The 16,872-nt window shown below is 47.6% G+C and overlaps 1 protein-coding gene across 5 annotated transcripts in view; it reads right to left on the bottom strand.

Annotated features, from left to right (window-relative positions):
• GPR156 (G protein-coupled receptor 156) overlaps positions 1-16,872 on the bottom strand; it is a 54,777-nt gene that overhangs the window by 9,854 nt on the left and 28,051 nt on the right. For all 5 annotated transcript variants that reach the window (XM_050957642.1, XM_050957651.1, XM_050957660.1 and 2 more), the window contains 5 exons: positions 12,808-12,943; positions 10,731-10,841; positions 6,603-6,728; positions 5,891-5,986; positions 1,577-1,813 (listed from right to left, as the gene is read on the bottom strand). In XM_050957642.1, coding sequence (XP_050813599.1) covers positions 1,577-1,813; positions 5,891-5,986; positions 6,603-6,728; positions 10,731-10,841; positions 12,808-12,943 — 706 coding nt within the window. The remainder of the gene's footprint in view (positions 1-1,576; positions 1,814-5,890; positions 5,987-6,602; positions 6,729-10,730; positions 10,842-12,807; positions 12,944-16,872) is intronic.

Here is a 16,872-nt window from a genome sequence, read left to right as displayed (position 1 = left end):
GTGCACAACAGCCTGTTGACGGACCCTTTACACCCATGTATAGTGCTGGGCTCACTCTCTCATATTATGACCTCTGATTCAAACACCAGTATTCCCTGCAGGGGAATTGACCAAATCCAGTGGCGGTTGGTAGTCACAAGTCTAGGGGTGGCTCCAAGGGCTGCCCCTCCTATCGCTGCTTGTCAGGGCAGGGAAGGGGAGAGCAGAGAAATAATAGGGTGGGGGAAACTGCCAAATTCACCCCTCCCATGGCAGGAAGAGCCCACGGCTGCCAGAGAGTTAGAAAAACAACTAGTGTCTCCTTTGAAGCCTCTCGCCCATCTGCCTGCTCCTTTTCCACTCCACAAACTCCTCTGATGGCTCCTGGAGCACCCTGGATTTGCAATGGGAGCAATATGTGGGGAGGTGGTCACTTACCCAGGGGAGAAGCAGATGGCAGTGACCACTTTTTTTACCAAACCCCATAAATAAGAGGCAGAGTCACAGAGAGGGAAGGGGGAGAGGAGGAGATTAGCAGAGACACCAGGGCCCTGTGGGAAGTGGAGGAGGGGTCAGAACACCAGTACCATGAGGGAAAGGAGGCACTCATTAAGGATTGGGAAGAGACACATAGCTACTGGATTCTTGGGGGTTGACCAGAGGGACAGAGCTGCTGTGGACTTGGGATTAAGTAGATAGTGGTGTGAGTCACCCTGGATATTTTGGGGAGGTGGCAGGAGGAATTAGAAGGAAATTTGCCTTGTGGATATGTGGATGGAGGCCATGTGGTTACTGTGGTTGTCCAAACTCCCTGGAACCAGAGCTTCAAACTCCACAAGATCTGGCTCAGTTCTTCAGCTTCTGAGCCACTTTGGTCCAAAGAGGAGAAAGCAGTGTCACTTTTTTGGGGTGATATTTTAGTCACTATTTATCAACATTTAATTGAAATAGTATTCAAAAACTGAAGTGCAAGGTTTCATTTACTGAAAAGAAATTGCAGACCTGAGATCCTGTGCGCTCTGCAGACACCACAGATCCCCAGGAATGCAAGGACAGGGATAAACCCCAACTTCCTCCCCTAACCCCTTCTGGGGTGCTCGGCAAACACATCCCAGTCTGGTATGTCATGTAAGAAAGGGATTCCTGCATTGTTTGCAGGTCTCAGATTTGGAAGAAAGCAGCAGTACAGCATACCACCTCCTTTCCCAAACCACCACTTCCAGATTCCCAGCTTTCAGTCAAGAGGAAACCAAGCCCAAGCAGTCTGGTATAAATGAGTGTAATATAAATGCTTAAAACCAGAGGCCCCAAAACTCATTTCACACAAGCCACTGACCAGCAAACAGACTGGAATGTTTTTTTAGTTGCCACCACCTTGGTTGGATTTGATCTGATGATCAGCACTTAAAGATGAAAGGCTCCATATCACAACTCTAGCCTCTGAGCCAGCTGGAGCTTCCTCCCAGACTTTGTATATTTGTATTGTTGTGCTATCCCAGAAGAAAAAGAGTGAGCATTTCAGAACACATTATCTACGTGTGCTCATATCTGAGGAGACCTTTCAGGCCAGGCCTTTAGAATACAGTTTGTTTCATACCTGTGGAACAAAGATGAAGCAATTGATTGTGGTTGTACAGATGAAGATGCCTCCAGATGTAAAACCAAAGACTAGGTTGTGCCAAGTGTAGAAAAACCAATTAACTAAAAAAACTGTCCCAGCAGCAAGGAAAATGAGGTTGACCCCAACAATGAGGATCAAGGACTGATTCACTGGTGGAGCGCTGACATTATCTGTCAGACCAGACAGGTACGTCCCATATATCAACAGGATGCTCTGGAATCAGAAAATAGGGATAAGGGGGTTGGTTTAGGAGAAGAGGTTTTACAGATTTCCAGAATATGAAAATTTACTGTATGTCACAGTCTTTCCTCCAACCCATACTGAGCCAATGAAGCTCAGATACATTGAGTGCAATTCTAATTAACACTCTTTGATCTACAATGCAGAAATTCAGTTTGACATGGTAGCTCAGCAGCAAATACTCAGCTTGTTGCTGCAGGTCAGAATTGAGGTGCATAGACAGAGCTGGATGGAGACAGGGGCAAAACTGGAATAATAGAGGGTGCTGCAGGTCAAGATTGAGAAGTATTAGATGAATTGTCAGGGGGGAGTCCAGGATTAGATTGACAGAGGGTGTGGCTGATCAGAACCAATAGTAAGAATTGTAAAGGAGCCCAAAATGGAAAGGAGTTCTGGAAAAACAACACCAGAGACTGACGGACAGAGACAGAAACTCCTTAAAGGAAGAAAAAGAAACAGAAGAAAGTAGTTCTATCATTAAAGAACGATGAGTCTAACTCCAAGAAAAGAGAGAGGAGCCATCTGTAAATTGAAAAAAAAAAGTGGCAAGATAGGAAGAACTAGGAAATAGTGGACTGGAGAAAGAGCGGAAAATGGTGCATATTTTAAGGGGAAATCTGGGAAACTATTGGCCTGTAAAGTACAATTATTTTCTCTTCTCTTCTGTAAAATTTCCTGAGTGTTGGTGGAAGGTGCTGAGGGGAGCACGCAGTGGGGGGTGGCAAGTTATATGGGACCGTGGTGCCCATGCTCCAGCAATATTCAGGGCATGGGGGCCTGGCTCCACCAATGTTCGGGGCCAGTCTCTCCCCCGTCCCACCTGCTGCCCCCACACGCCTCCCCTGCACGTCCCTGCCTGAGCACTGGGCAGCAGATGGCTGCCCCCTGCAGCTCTGCGCTCTGCTGGCTCCTGGCATCAATTGCCACAACAGGGTCCTAGTGCCCGCCACCCACTAGTGCCAGGGCAGGCTGACACAGGCTGACCTTGCCCTTCCACCTTGGACAGATGGACCCTTCCCTTTTCCAGCGGGACCCTCTACCAGCACAGGGGGCTTCCCCACCCGCAGTCATCACTTCTGCCCCAAGCTGGACAAGAGGCAGCCCCATCCCCCACCCCCAGTGAGGCTACAGTGAGTGGCAACAGCAGGGGAGGAGGTGCAGGTGTGATGGCAGGCCCCCCTCCTCCCGAACTTACCACAGGGGAGGTGAGGGGACTTCCTGGACCTGAGTGGGCTCCTAGAGCACGTGCAATGACAGTGGTGTGAAGTGAGTGTGGTGCTGGTAGGGAGAGAGCTGACGGGAGTTCTCCTCTCTGGCCTCAGCCTTGGACAGCCTGCCTGTACCCCAAACTCCTCATCCTTGGCCCCACTCCACTCCACCTCACCCCACCCCACCCCAGGGCCTGCATCCTCAGCCAGAGCTCTCACCTCCCACAGCCCAACCCTCTGCCCCAGCACTGAGCCCCCTCCTGCACTGCGAACCCCTCATCCCCGGCCCCACCCCACAGCCCAATCCCCGCATCCCAACCTTCTGTCCAAGCCCCTCCTCCCCAGCCCCACCCCACAACCCTCACATTTTTACATTATTTTAAAAAATATATATTGGCTTACAAGGCAGGTGGCTGGTGGGGGGAGGGAGGAGGAGACTTTGACCCGTTCTGGGCACCATCAAAAATTATACAAACCTGCCACCCCTGCATGCAGTCAATTGACACTCTGTCCACAGAACAGAAATAGTGACAGTGCAAACTGCCCCCTCACAATGCCTTGTAATGAGCATGCACCTGCAGGGAGGCTGGATGCTCATCGGCCTGGAGAGCCCATCTTTATGGGCAAGAAGGGAGTTCCGCTTCGAAGACCATGACTCCTGGTGGCCTCTCTGCTGGGACGGCCAGCTAGTTCAGTTCTGATGGTGCTTCTGTGATGTTGGGGAGGGATAGCTCAGTGGTTTGAGCATTGGCTTGCTAAACTCAGGGTTATGAGTTCAATCCTTGAGGGGGCCATTTGGGGAACTGGGGCAAAATATCTGAGGATTGGTCCTGCTTTGAGCAGGGGGTTGGACTAGATGACCTTCTGAGGTCCCTTCCAACCCTGACATTCTATGACTCTATGATGTTTGTCTCACTAGGAACTGAACCAAGACTCAAAATCATTTCATACACACCATCAAGCAGACATTGCACTATCACAGTTTTCAGCCACAAGCTACTCGTGACGAAAAGGTGAAAAGCTCTACAGCCAATTTCTAATCCCCTGAGCCAGAACAGGCAGCCATCTATGTCCCATTTAAAACTATGTAATTGTCTTGGCAACAATATCCAGGGGACAGATTAAGATATCATCTTGTGGCAAACTGGGATGTTGCTCTAATGGAACAAGCACAGGACAGATTCAAAACTCCTGAGTTCTAGAAAGAGCTTTGCTACTGATTCTATGTGCAACCTTGGGCAAATCACTCCATTTCTGTGCCGGTAAAATGCGGATAGAATACAGAACTGAACTGCCTCCCAAGGGGTTGAGAACATTAATGCCCTTGAAGATAAAGAGTGACATATGTACACAAAGGGACTGATTCTGTTCTCACTTACATTGGTGTAAATCAGGCTTAATTCCAGGGAAGACAATGGGGCTACATGGGTTTGAAACCCTGCAGATGAGACCAGAGTCAGGCTCAGTGAATTATTAAACATGGGCAGCTGGCATCAGGAAGAGAATATTTTATTTTTAAAAGCAAGAGCAGTAAGAGTTCATAGAGGCCAATGACTGTAAAGATAATCCCTCTAGATTTGGGGAAAACTTAATACAGAACAGGAACAAAATAGCTGATGTAGATGATCAACACATATTATATCAAGGAGAACAGCCAAGTAATTGCTTATATAGTGTGTACTTAAGGGACTTCCAGTAGAAGCCAATCAGACTGCCGATGGGATTTTGGATCATAAATGCCTAAATCCCTTTTGAATATGAGATTAAGGCTATGTCTACAATGCACTTCCATTGTTAAAACTTTTGTCACTCAGGGGTGTGAAAAAAAGCACCCCCATGAACAACAAAAAGCGCCGTTGTGGCCAGCACTTTGTCAGCAGGAGCCACACTCCTCGCAATGAAGCTACTGCCCCTCGTTCGGGGTGGTTTTATTTTGTCACTGAGAGCTCTCTCCTGGTGACACAGAGCAGCTACACTGTGCACCTTACAATGGCACGGCTGAAGGCTAGACATTGTCTAAGGCTCCTGGATACCGTGATCTAAATTCCTAAGCACCTCAGAAATGTCTAAATACTTTTTTAAATCTGGGCCTTGGATGCCTTAGTTTTCCCCACCTGTAAAATGGAGTTAATGGTATATTTGTAAAACTCTTTGAGGTCTACAAATGAAAAGTGCTATGTAAGATGTAAAATCTTGTCTACACAGGGAAATTTACCATTGTAATTATATTGATATGTCAGTACTAGTCCCTGTGTGGCACTCTAATTCTACAATAGGACTGGCCACACAGGAAGTCAAACCAGTATAACTACAGCAGTATAATTAAACTGGTATAATTATGTTGGTAAGTTTCCCCATATAGACAACACCTAAGTGTTTATTAATACAGTTCTGCTGCACAAGCTCAGGGTCCCCTACCCCAGCTGTGCAGTTTGTCTATGGGTTCATGGAAGTAGTGAGTTTTAAGGAGAGATCTGAATGAGGTGACAGATGTTGTTTTGCAAACAAAGAGAGAGAGATGGTTCCAAGCATAACGGGTAGGAAGGAAGAAAGCATGAAGATGAGACTGGGAGAAAGATACAAAGGGGACTTTTGTGAGGGAGTCTTGGCAGGGGAGATGGATAACTAGGAAAGAGAACACAGAAGCAGAATTGGATGGGAATGGGAAGAACCTTCAAGATGAGCATTAAAATCCTGAATTTGAAGGTGAGAGGCAGCCAGGGAAGGGAGTAAAATGGCCAACGTATTAGGGGAGGAAGAGAATTTTAGCAGCAGCAGCATTTTGTAGCTAGACTGGAGGGAGGTGAGATGAGATGCAGGGATGAATAGAGAGGTTACATACCTTAAACCCTAAAATGAGAATGAGCCAAAGTTCGGAGTAGAGAGACGCGCAGAACTGCATCCTACCCACCGAACAGGTCATGCCCTTGTCAGTCACCTGGGAGGCAGTCAGAACACAGACATGAAGGCTCCTGCTCCAGCCCATAGGGATGGACAAACAGACAAGTGGACATATGGTTTAGGGGTGTCTAAGCACAAATTTCAAAGTGGAAAAGTGAAAGCTTGTCTGATGACTGGGAAAGTGCTATTGAGAGCAGAGAATTCAAGGAGGAAAAATACCCAGCTTCGGTATTCATCTGCCAACATGTTCATTAAGCTTCAATTTTCAAATTTCTCTGCACCTGCCACAGACTCTCCAGTCTCCCATGCTGGAGAACTGGGAGAATCCAGGTCATGCTCTCTGCAGACAGGGCATTGGTTAGAACTTAGAATGGTAGCAAATCAAAGCTCTGGAGCCAGATCCTCCTGTCCAGCTTCAGCCATGTTTGACTGGAACTCCGCAAACGGCATCTGTCTCTATAAGGATCCAAACCTAACTCTATCTTACAACACCTCACACCTTTGAGGAAGGTCAGCTCCAAAATTTATGGCTTAGAAACTTCTCTAAAACAAACCCTTCCATCTTTCATGCCTGCAGAGATCTGCTGGGCTGAATCATAGCATGACATAGACTCATAAGTACAGTGTTCAGCCTCTTGCTATTGTCCTCTTACCCTCAGGGATGCACTGAAGCTTCGGAAACACTGAACTGGATCAGAGAAAATCCATGTTGTGAGCAGCATGGCATCTGCCAGCACCAGCACCACCACCATCAGCAGCAGCTGGAGGTCTTTAATAATCTGCAACACATATAAGGTCAGTGTTATGGTTTGGGGATGAGCTGCACCTGTGACCTCTCTAGCTCTTCATGGGCTCTTTCAAATGACAGGTCTATACCTGCCCCTTCCCCCAGAGTGGAATCCCACAATTCAACCCACTGATTTAAAATGGACCATTTTTGACAGTGCCTCTTGTTTCTCAACCATATTATGTGCAGCAGGTCCAACTTGGTGTTGCTCCTGCTCTAGAATACCTCCCTGGGAGCAGTGAATACAGTGACAGAAAACAGCTTGTTCCAAAGCAGAGTATGGTTTATTTATCCATACGGACACCGCAAGCAGAAAGAAAAAGGTTAAAAATAACAAAAGTCAATATATGCATATTGTCTTACCTAAGCTTGGCCTTACCTGCATGTTTAGGTAGGCCCCCCATTTATCTTGGGGCCCCAGCACCTGGAGACTATGTTACAGTCAGTCTCCCTGTTGACTCTCTGTCTCTCCTTTCCTCAGGCTCAGTTTTTTAACTGCTTCAAATCTTCTTGTTTGAAAGTTCCCACCTCAAAGCCCTGGGATTTCAAGCTGGAGACTAACCTCAGACTGCAGGACTCACCAAATCTCAATTTGTGGAGGTAAACTTCAAAGGCATTATCTGTCTGCCTATGGCCATCTACACCCAGTAGCCTTTGGAACATGCAGTCCAAAGTTAGCTCAAACGGATTTAGCATCTTCTTTCCCCTTTGCACAGCAACAAAATAACCCCCAAGTCCACACAGATCTATAGATAACATGCATAAAAATCAATACAGATAACTCCCACATTCTTCACAGTTTGCATGCCCCCTTGTGTCCTGTGCTGCACAGAGGTCTTCAGAACCCTCCCCCGGCAGAACGAGAGTCTGCTCCAGCCCTTCCTGAAGTGGTTGCACCAGGAGAGGGGAGTCAGGAATACTTGCTGACATTTGTTTCACTTGTTTTTATACTAAAAATAACTAGAAAAACCAGAAATGGCTCTGAACAAAAACCCAGGTCCAAACAGCTCCAAACTACAGGTATGATTGGAGATCCAAACCCACATCCAGACCAAATCTCACAAAGGGCTTTCTCTCCTTAAGGATCTGATCCAAATCCCTGAATCTGACTCTCTCTCTACTCTTCCAAAAATTAGAATTGTTCCAAATCCCAGTCTAAATTCTGAAGCTTGGATGCATCATCATTAAAACAAACTTTGGGAACAAGATCCAGATGTTTGAGCTTAGGGCCTCCCCCAGTGGTGCTGAAAACTAAGTGCCAGGCCACCAACCCAGAGACTGAGCTCTGGCAGGGCCGGTTCCAGGCACCAGCGGAGGAAGCATGTGCCTGGGGCGGCACATGCTAAGGGGCGGCATTCCGTCCATTCTTGGGGCAGCACAGTTCGAGTGGCTTTTTTTTTTTTTTTGCTTTGGCAGTTCGGCCTCCTGGTATCTTTTTCCAGAGAGTGAACTCTGGAAAAGACACTTGATTTACATCCCACCCCCAGAGGATACATGAGCAATGCCCTGCAATAGGGCTGGTTGGAGAATTCTGTTATGAATAGGGTGACCAGACAGCAAGTGTGAAAAATCGGGACACGAGGTAGGAGATAATAGACACATGCAGAAGAAAAAGCCCCAAATATCGGGACTGTCCCTATAAAATAGGGACATCTGGTCACCCTAGATATAAAGAAACTTCAGTCCCAGCCAGCAAAGGTAGGGCACTCAGAGGTCTTTGCTTAAAGGACAGTTGAAAATATTATTATTCTACCTATTATGACCTGAGCTCGGGCTTGGGGTGTGCTGGAAAAAGCTGGTACTAAGTGATTTTCAGATTTTTTTTTGTTTTGTAAGAGATGTATTTTCTTCTTTCTTAAAATACTTGTGTGTGAATTTAGTGCTGGTAGAAGGAACCAACCCAACACTCCTGGAGACTGGCAACCTCTATCCACAGGATGAGCAAAAAGCATGGGTAGCGGCAAGGCAAACTTCCTTCATTCAATGCTTCATTAAAGAAGACCCCTTTAGGAGTGAGAAGGGAGTGCTGTCTCCATGAACTCATTGATGTGCGATTAACAAGAAGAGGATCTACAAATGGCAATCCTGCTGGTGGGTTTTGTGATGGGGACACTTGGACAGTGTAAGAAACCATCATTTCACAAAGGGACCAGTGATTATCACCAGATGGGCATGCCCCACCTGGAAGGAGAACAAATGCTTTAGATAAGTTGGGTATCTAAACTCCTCCTCCCTCTCTGTTCTACGGGCCTGATTCTCCACTGCCTTGCTGCTCGTGTCATTTCCACTATTCTGATTTGGTAGCATTTTACCCCTGCTTTTCACAGGTGTAAATGATGGCAAATGTCAGTGGGGAATGAGGCCCAGTCTACCTATTGGGTTTCCAGGAAGTGGGTGGGCAGAAGTCCGCCCACTGCTAAAGGATCCCCCACCAGCCTAAGGGGAGGATCCACAGGACCTCAAAAACCCAATGAGTTTGAGGGACAACTAATAAAAGAACAGGGACAGGAGTGCAGTCAAAGGGTCAAAAGGAGGGAGCCTGACGGGGACACCAAGCAGAGAACCCTGGACAGCACCCACTGCTCCTCAAAGGCATCAAGGGAGCCAGTGGATGCCACCCAGAGGAACTCTGCCCGGATGCGTGAATGGACAGAGGATCGGAAACAAGCCCCACAGTCACAAGAGTCTCCATTGGCCAACCTCCTCTCCCTGGTTGTGCAGATGGCCGTTTTAGCCAGGGCCAGGAGGAGGTTGACCAGGAGGTCCTGTGACTTTGTGGGGACATGGATAGGGAGTGCATAGAGAAGGAGGTGAGGGGAAAAGGGCAGCCAGGAACGCAACAGTATATTGGTGAGGAGCCGGTATAGGGGCTGCAACCTGGCACACTCTAAGTAAACGTGCGCCAGGGTATCCCTCGCGCTGCAGAAGGGGCAGGTGTCTGGGATAGGGGTAAACTGCGCCAAATACACGCCCGTGCTCATGACTGCATGAAGGAGCCACCAGCTGATATCCCCGGTGGGCCTAGGGACCAGGGTGGGGCATGGGCTGGCCCACCGGGGCTCCTCACCCTCCAGAGGTGGCAGGAGGTCCCACCACTTTGTGTCAGGGTGGGACACGAGGGTGAGAAGTGAAAGGTGTGGAGCACGAGCGTGTAGAGATGTTTCTTTGGCGTGGTTTGGAAGCGGATTGGCTGCAGATCGTGCAGCCGGCTTACGGAGAAGGGGCGGAGGGGACGGTTGGGTCCATGGGGCAGGGGCCCGATGAAAAGGTCCGGAGGGCCCAGGGTGGAGGGTGGGCAGGGCGTGCCCTCTTGCAGGACCCGGTTGAGGTAGGCCCAAGCTGCGGGCAGCAAAGCGGCCTTCACCTCCTGTAGTACGCACCGGGGGGTACAAGGTCTGGAGAGCCCCATCCGCCGAGTGAGCATCAGGGGATCCAGCCAGAATCCCCGGTCGTAATCCAGGAGGTCTCCGACCCTGGTAGCTTCTGCCAGGACCAACCTCTGGCACACTGCAGGGGACTCTGCCACCTGCACACGGAGCTGGGTTTGTGTAGCAGGGGCTCCGCGAGGAGATCTGCCCCCTCGGTGGCCGCCATGGACCTGGTCACAGAGAACAGCTTCCAGGTCCAGAGGAGGTCCTGATAGAAGACCAGCAGCTCGGAGAGGTCTCGCAGAAGGCCCCTCAGATTGAAATAAAGGAGCTGCCAATAGTATGAGGCCCGGTCTAGTTTTGCTTTACTCTGCGCCTGTAATGCTGGTATCTAAGTGCCTGAAGCGCTATATCCCACTGTCAGTCCTGTGTGTCCCCTCATTCCCTATTACCTCTCATTTCAAGCCCATCCACATTCTGCAAATGATTCGTGGACCTTGCAGAGTTTGATTTTTGTCAAGCATTTCCCTTTGCTTCTCGGTGCAGCCCATGTGGAGAGCCCCAGCACCTCACAGGTGAGGAGCCTCTGTGTTCCCATGGATGGGGCATGTACTGCGAGTACTTACCACCCTCTTTTCTGGACCGCGCTGTGTGAACACTTTGTACAAGCGCCAGCTTTTGCCTAGGATGGGCCCGAAGACCAGGGAGCTCCCAACACACAGCAAGCAGAGTCTCACCTGCAGATAGGAGGCAGAGAGTGAGAGATGGGACTGGAGGTCCCTGTTACCAGGCAGTGAAACCCAGCAGCTACAAGTAGCACTTTCCCTGCTGGGCTTCCATATTGCTCCCAAAGGAGCTCTGCCCCCTTCCCTGGCCAAATCATGTTCCAAACACTCACTGAAAGGAAAGGAAAGGAAAACTAGTAAACAGGGACCCCATATCTGCCAACCAGTCTGTGCCTGGTAGACAGAAAACTTTGGGATTAGGAACTCCAGACAAACCTAGTACAGAAGGTCTCCCAATCAGGACACCACAGTGGGCAGTGGCCTTCCATCCTCAGGAATTCCCAATTAAAAAAAAAAAAGACGCCGCTTTAACAGCAAAGCTTCTGCCCAAAGAGCTCATGTTATTGGACAGGACCACAGGGCTGGGAGGTGGCACTATCCACCCTGGGGAAGGGGCTGTGCCCAGTGTCATCATCAGGAGCAGCTACTAGCCACCCAACATGCATATCTGAGGCAAAACAAGCCAGGAGCAGGCTGTGGGGATGCAATCCCTTCCTTTGCTGCCAGTCTGTGGAGGAACCAAAGGCTACTGTTTACTCCTGGGGGAATTCTCCACCAAAAATATTAAAAATTCTGTGCACAATATTTTAAAATTCTGCAAAATTCTGGGCATTGTATTTATCAAAATAACACTATATAATCATGTCAGTTTCAATTATTTTGGTAATTTAGTTCAAAATTCCCGTCAGCCAGTATCTCTGTAACAACACAGACATACACAAATTCCCCCAGGAGTAGAAATAAAGAAACTCCTATGTCAACCTATTTCCTGTTTCTCTGCTCCCTCCCGGAAGAGCCCAATCACGAGGCACCCACCCAGCCTAGACACCTGCACCCCATCCCCTCCAGAGCCCAGGGACCCAGAAGGAGAAACAGCCTGATGCTGGGTCCCAGGCCTGTGTGGAGTTTCCTGCATGCCGTCTCCTTCCTTCAGGGCATGCTGAGAACTGTAGCTGTTGGGAACCCTCCAGCTTCCCCAGCCCCGGTAGTGTCTTCTATTTGCAAGCTGGGATCTGCCAGATCCAGCAGCCCCTAGTGGCAGCCATCAGCTCTACAGCCCATTTCTGGTGGGGAGAGAGAAGGAAATTCTGCATGCACAACATTAATTTCTGCGCAAATTCTGCATGCTCAGTGGTGCAGAATTCCCCCAACAGTAACTTTCAGAGGAGCAAACAGACCAAAGCAGCACAAGAGTGACTGAAACACATACATGACTTGAGCATCAATAAAGCAGTACCTGGTACCTCAACTAATTACCTTCATCCAGGTGGTTTAACACAACCTCCCTGCCTCTTACTTTCTCCACAGTGTTTGCCTTCTCCGAGAGCTGGATGTTCTTTCTCTCTGCAGTGCTCTCATCTCCAACCCCGTACACACACACACACCTCGTTTGCTCTGCACTGAGTCCCTAGCTGGCAGGGACCATGCCCAGGGCAGAAATCAGGAATTAATTAGGCAGAGTGTAGTTTTTAGGAAGATTTCCAAGTGATATTAAGGAAGATTTCCAAGTGATATTTGTGCCCAAGATATTGTGCCCATTCTCTAGTTGCCCATGGACCCTGTGCTATATATAGATAACTAACTGCTATAAGTTTTTACATGCTCTGTACCACTCCTTTAAAAGTGCAGGAGTCTTGCTGCCTGTCTGCAGGAGCAGCTGCTACACAAACTGTGCTCGCTCCTGGAACCCTTACTTATGTTCTCTCTTGTTTAGTTGTTTGCTCTCAGTCTAACAATAGAGGTCATTCGGACTGGAAGCATCTGGTTTCTCTTTGCGTATGTGAAAACACAAGCTCAACACGGTGCCCAGGGCACTAGGACGGGAGACTATCACAGTTCAGCAGGGGCGGTGTGTACATTAAAAACCTTTCCTGGTAAATCAAGAACACAATCAACCCACCTGGTTCACTTCACTCACCTGAATGAGCATTTCCATTGAGGCTCCAAAAACCAAACTTTGCTCTGGAATCCCAAAGAGGTAAGCGCTAGAGTAAGTCAAGCCACTGCCCAGCAGGGTCACAATGTTCAGATTGGGGCTGGACATCTTCACAATTCTCCAGGGAACAAAGCAAGTGAGGGGGTGATAGTTAAAAAAAGGGGAGTTTATACAACAGATAGAGACTAGCCTCCCACACAGCATTATTACATACCAGCAAGGGGCGAGGCCTCTTACCTGGCTGCTGCTATTCACAGGGCCTGCCTCCAGGAAATAGCCTCCTATGCACCAGCTGAACTTCTTCACTAGGAACTCTGCGATCTATTTATCTGTGGTTCTTCTAGGGCTGCCATCTTCTAGGTCTGAGTACCTCAAAATCTTTAATCTATCCATCCTCAGAACACCCTGTGAGGTAGGGCAGTGATATTATCCCCTTTTATAGATAGGGAACTGAGACACAGAAAGATTAAGTGACTTGCCCAAGGTCACACGTGAAGTCTCTGGTAGAGCAAGGAATTAAACGGCCCTCCTAAGTCCTAAACTAGGGCCCTAACCACTGGACAACCCTCCACCTGTCATAGAATGACAGAAGTTGGAGATAGACAATCCCTATTAGATCATCCAGTCCATCTCCAGGGACAGTGCAGGACTGTCCCTGGTTGTACATGTTCTGTTCCATTCTATACTATATAGGTTCTTATACTGTGCTTATCACCATAGTTTCTGAGCACGTCTAGTACTTTAGTCTAGTCCAGTCTTATATGTCCCAAATGATGGCATTCCCACCCCTTACCTAGAGGAGATTATTCCATAGTTTAATACACCTCAGATCCAGAAAGTTTCCTTCAATATTTAGTCTGCAGTTCCTCCTCCTTAATTTCATCCCATTACTCTTAATTGTACACACAGATCAAACCATAAATAACTCCTCTCCATCCCTGGTACTCCCACCCTTCAGATCATTGCAGATTGTTAACGTGTTCCCCTCTTTAGTCACCACAGTCTAATCAGACAGATTTAGCTCCTTTAATCTCACTTTATAACTCAGTGCCTTCAGCCCCAGATCATTTTTATTGCTCTTCTCTAAAGTCTCTCCAGTTTTGCACTATCTCTGAGGTAACATGGAGCCCAGAATTAACATTCCAGGTGTTTCCACCCCACTCTCTTCCTCAGAGCTCCACTCCAGCAGGGTTTAGGACGCAGGCGTGGCTCCACTAATTAATGCCTGGACCATGGAGAAGATGCACATGTAAGGTGAGGTGGTGGCCTTGGGAAGAATAGAGGGTAGGTGGGAGGGTGGCAGTGGGGTGAGAAGAGGGGGTTGGGGGAGTTTGGGACGTGCAGGGCTGCAGTGGGCAGAGAAAGAGGCGACCTACCCCAGCTCCATGGCTGTGGCTGCTGGGGAGAGACACTCCTCCTTCCCAGCCCCAGCTTGGGGACTGCTGCAGCAGGGGAGAGAGGTCACATCAATCACATTAGAAAGGTAAGACTATGAGTTGTGTGCTTTTATTTGTAGAACAAAAAAAACCATTAATTATTATTAAGGTTTTTTTTGTATAAGGCTTCTATCCAAAGCACTTTACAATAGTTAGCTAATGGTACAAACAACATTCAGAAAGATCATTAAGTGGTCTGCTGAGACCCTCAGCAATTTTCAAGTGTCTGTGAAAAAAAAAAATTTGAGAACCACTGGTTTAGGATACTAGCCAGGCCAACTCCTCTAGCTGCATATGGGGTATTCCCACTGCTTTCCTAGGCTCATCAGTCACATCTATGTTTATTTGCGAGAGGGCAAATAAATATTGTGCATTTGTTCCAATTCCACAGTGAGAACATTCTTAGAAGGTTTGTAAGTCATTTTGTAATCAATTTAGATTGCAATGCTGTTCTACCATATAAACCCATACCAGGTGCCTGGCTGTATGCTGGTCTAATACACTGCATAGTACCTAGGGCCCTAGATAAAATGCAACCTATATCCAAACCACGAATGGTCTGGTGTCATGAAGGAAACCTGGATGTCCAGGGAAATCATGCTTCACCAATCTAGTAGAATTCTTTGAGGGGGTCAACAAACAGGTGGACAAGGGTGATCCAAGGGATATAGTGAAGTTGGACTTTCAGAAAGCCTCTGATAAGGTCCTTCACCAAAGGCTTTTAAGCAAACTAAGCAGTCATGGGATAAGAGAGAAGGTCCTCTCATGGATAAGTAACTGGTTAAAAGATAGGAAACAAAGGATAGAAATAAATGGTCAGTTTTTAGAATGGAGAGAGGTAAATGGTGGCATTCCCCATGGATCTGTACTGGGACCTGTGTTGTTCAACATAATCATAAATGATCTAGAAAAAGGGGTAAACTGTGAGGTGGCAAAGTTTGCAGATGATACAAACTTACTCAGGATAGTTACGTCCAAAGCAGACTGTGAAGAATTACAAAGGAATCTCACAAAACTGGATTATTGGGCTACAAAATGGCAGATGAAATTCAATGTTGATAAATGCAAAGTCATACATAGTGGAAAACATAATCCCAACAATCAATGGGATCTTAATTAGCTGTTATTACTCAAGAAAGAGATCTTGGAGTCATTGTGGATAGTTCTCTGAAAACATCCACTCAATGTGCAGCAGCAGTCACAAAAGCAAACAGAATGTTAGGAACCATGAGGAAAGGGATAGATAATAAAATAGCAAATATCATAAAGCCACTTTATAAATCCATGGTACACCCACACCTTGAATACTGCGTGCCGATCTGGTCGCCCCATCTCACAAAAGATATATTAGAAGTGGAAAAAGTATGGAGAAGAGTAACAATAATGATTAAGGGTATGGAATGGCTTCCATGTGGGGAGAGATTAAAAAGAATGGGACTGTTTAGCTTGAAAAAAAAAAGGGGGGGATATGATTGAGGTCTATAAAATCATGACTGGTGTGGAGAAAGCAAATAAGGAAGTGTTATTTACTTCTTCACATAACACAAGAACCAGGGGTCACCCAATGAAATTAATAGGCAGCAAGTTTAAAACAAACAAAAGGAAGTACTTCTTCACATAATGCGGAGCCAACTTGTGAAACTCATTACCAGGGGATGTTGTGAAGGGCAAAATTATAACTGGGCTCAAAAAAGAATTAGATACTTTCATGGAGGATAGGTCCATCAATGGCTGTTAGCCAAGCTACTCAGGGATGCAACCCCATGCTCTGGGCGTTCTTAAGCCTCTGACTGCCAGATGCTGGGACTGGACACCAGGGGACTGATCATCTAGTGATTGCCCTGGTCTGTTCATTTCCCCTGAAGCATCTGCCATTGGCCACTGTTGGAAGACAGGATACTGTGCTAGATAGACCATTGGTCTGACCTACTTTGGCCATTCTTATGTTTATTATGGTTGGAAACCAGGATGTCTTCACTCCCATAGATGCATTGCTTGAAGTGATGTCCTCAGACTCTGAGGTGAAGGTGGGAATCATCTCTCTTTCTTCCTACTTCTGCTGACTGCTCTGCTAAGGATCATCAATGGCGACCTCAGAGATGGTGGTGTGAGTGGTCACCCCAGCCAAAGGGAGAAACTACATCAGTACTTAGGAACATAAGTGATGCAACAGCAGATCAGGCCTATGGTCACCTCGTCCAGTAGCTCATCTCTCTACCCTACAAAGTCAGACCCAAGGTCCATGCCGTTCTGTCTCCAGCTATCTCCACGCTGGATGTGACAGAGGCAGGTAGGACCCGCATAACTGCCCCTAATAGTCCAATTCTATCCCAAAGGAGTAATGCCTTCCAGACCCCCAGCTGATGATCAGTTTATGGTGGGGAGCAGGAGGGTGGTGAAGCACTGGAATGGGTTACCTAGGGAGGTGGTGGAATCTCCATCCTTAGAGGTTTTTAAGGCCCAGCTTGACAAAGCCTTGGTTGGGATGATTTAGTTGGTGTTGGTCCTGCTTTGAGCAGGTGATTGGACTAGATGACCTCCTGAGGTCTCTTCCAACCCTAATAGTCTATGATTCTATGAGGAATGAGAGCCCTCGAAATTGTTCTCCCAG

The sequence above is a fragment of the Gopherus flavomarginatus genome, chromosome 1 (genome assembly GCF_025201925.1).
Source record: "Gopherus flavomarginatus isolate rGopFla2 chromosome 1, rGopFla2.mat.asm, whole genome shotgun sequence".
NCBI lineage: Eukaryota > Metazoa > Chordata > Testudines > Testudinidae > Gopherus > Gopherus flavomarginatus.
Note: the sequence above shows the minus strand (reverse complement) of the source record. Positions and strands in the feature narration are given on the sequence as shown.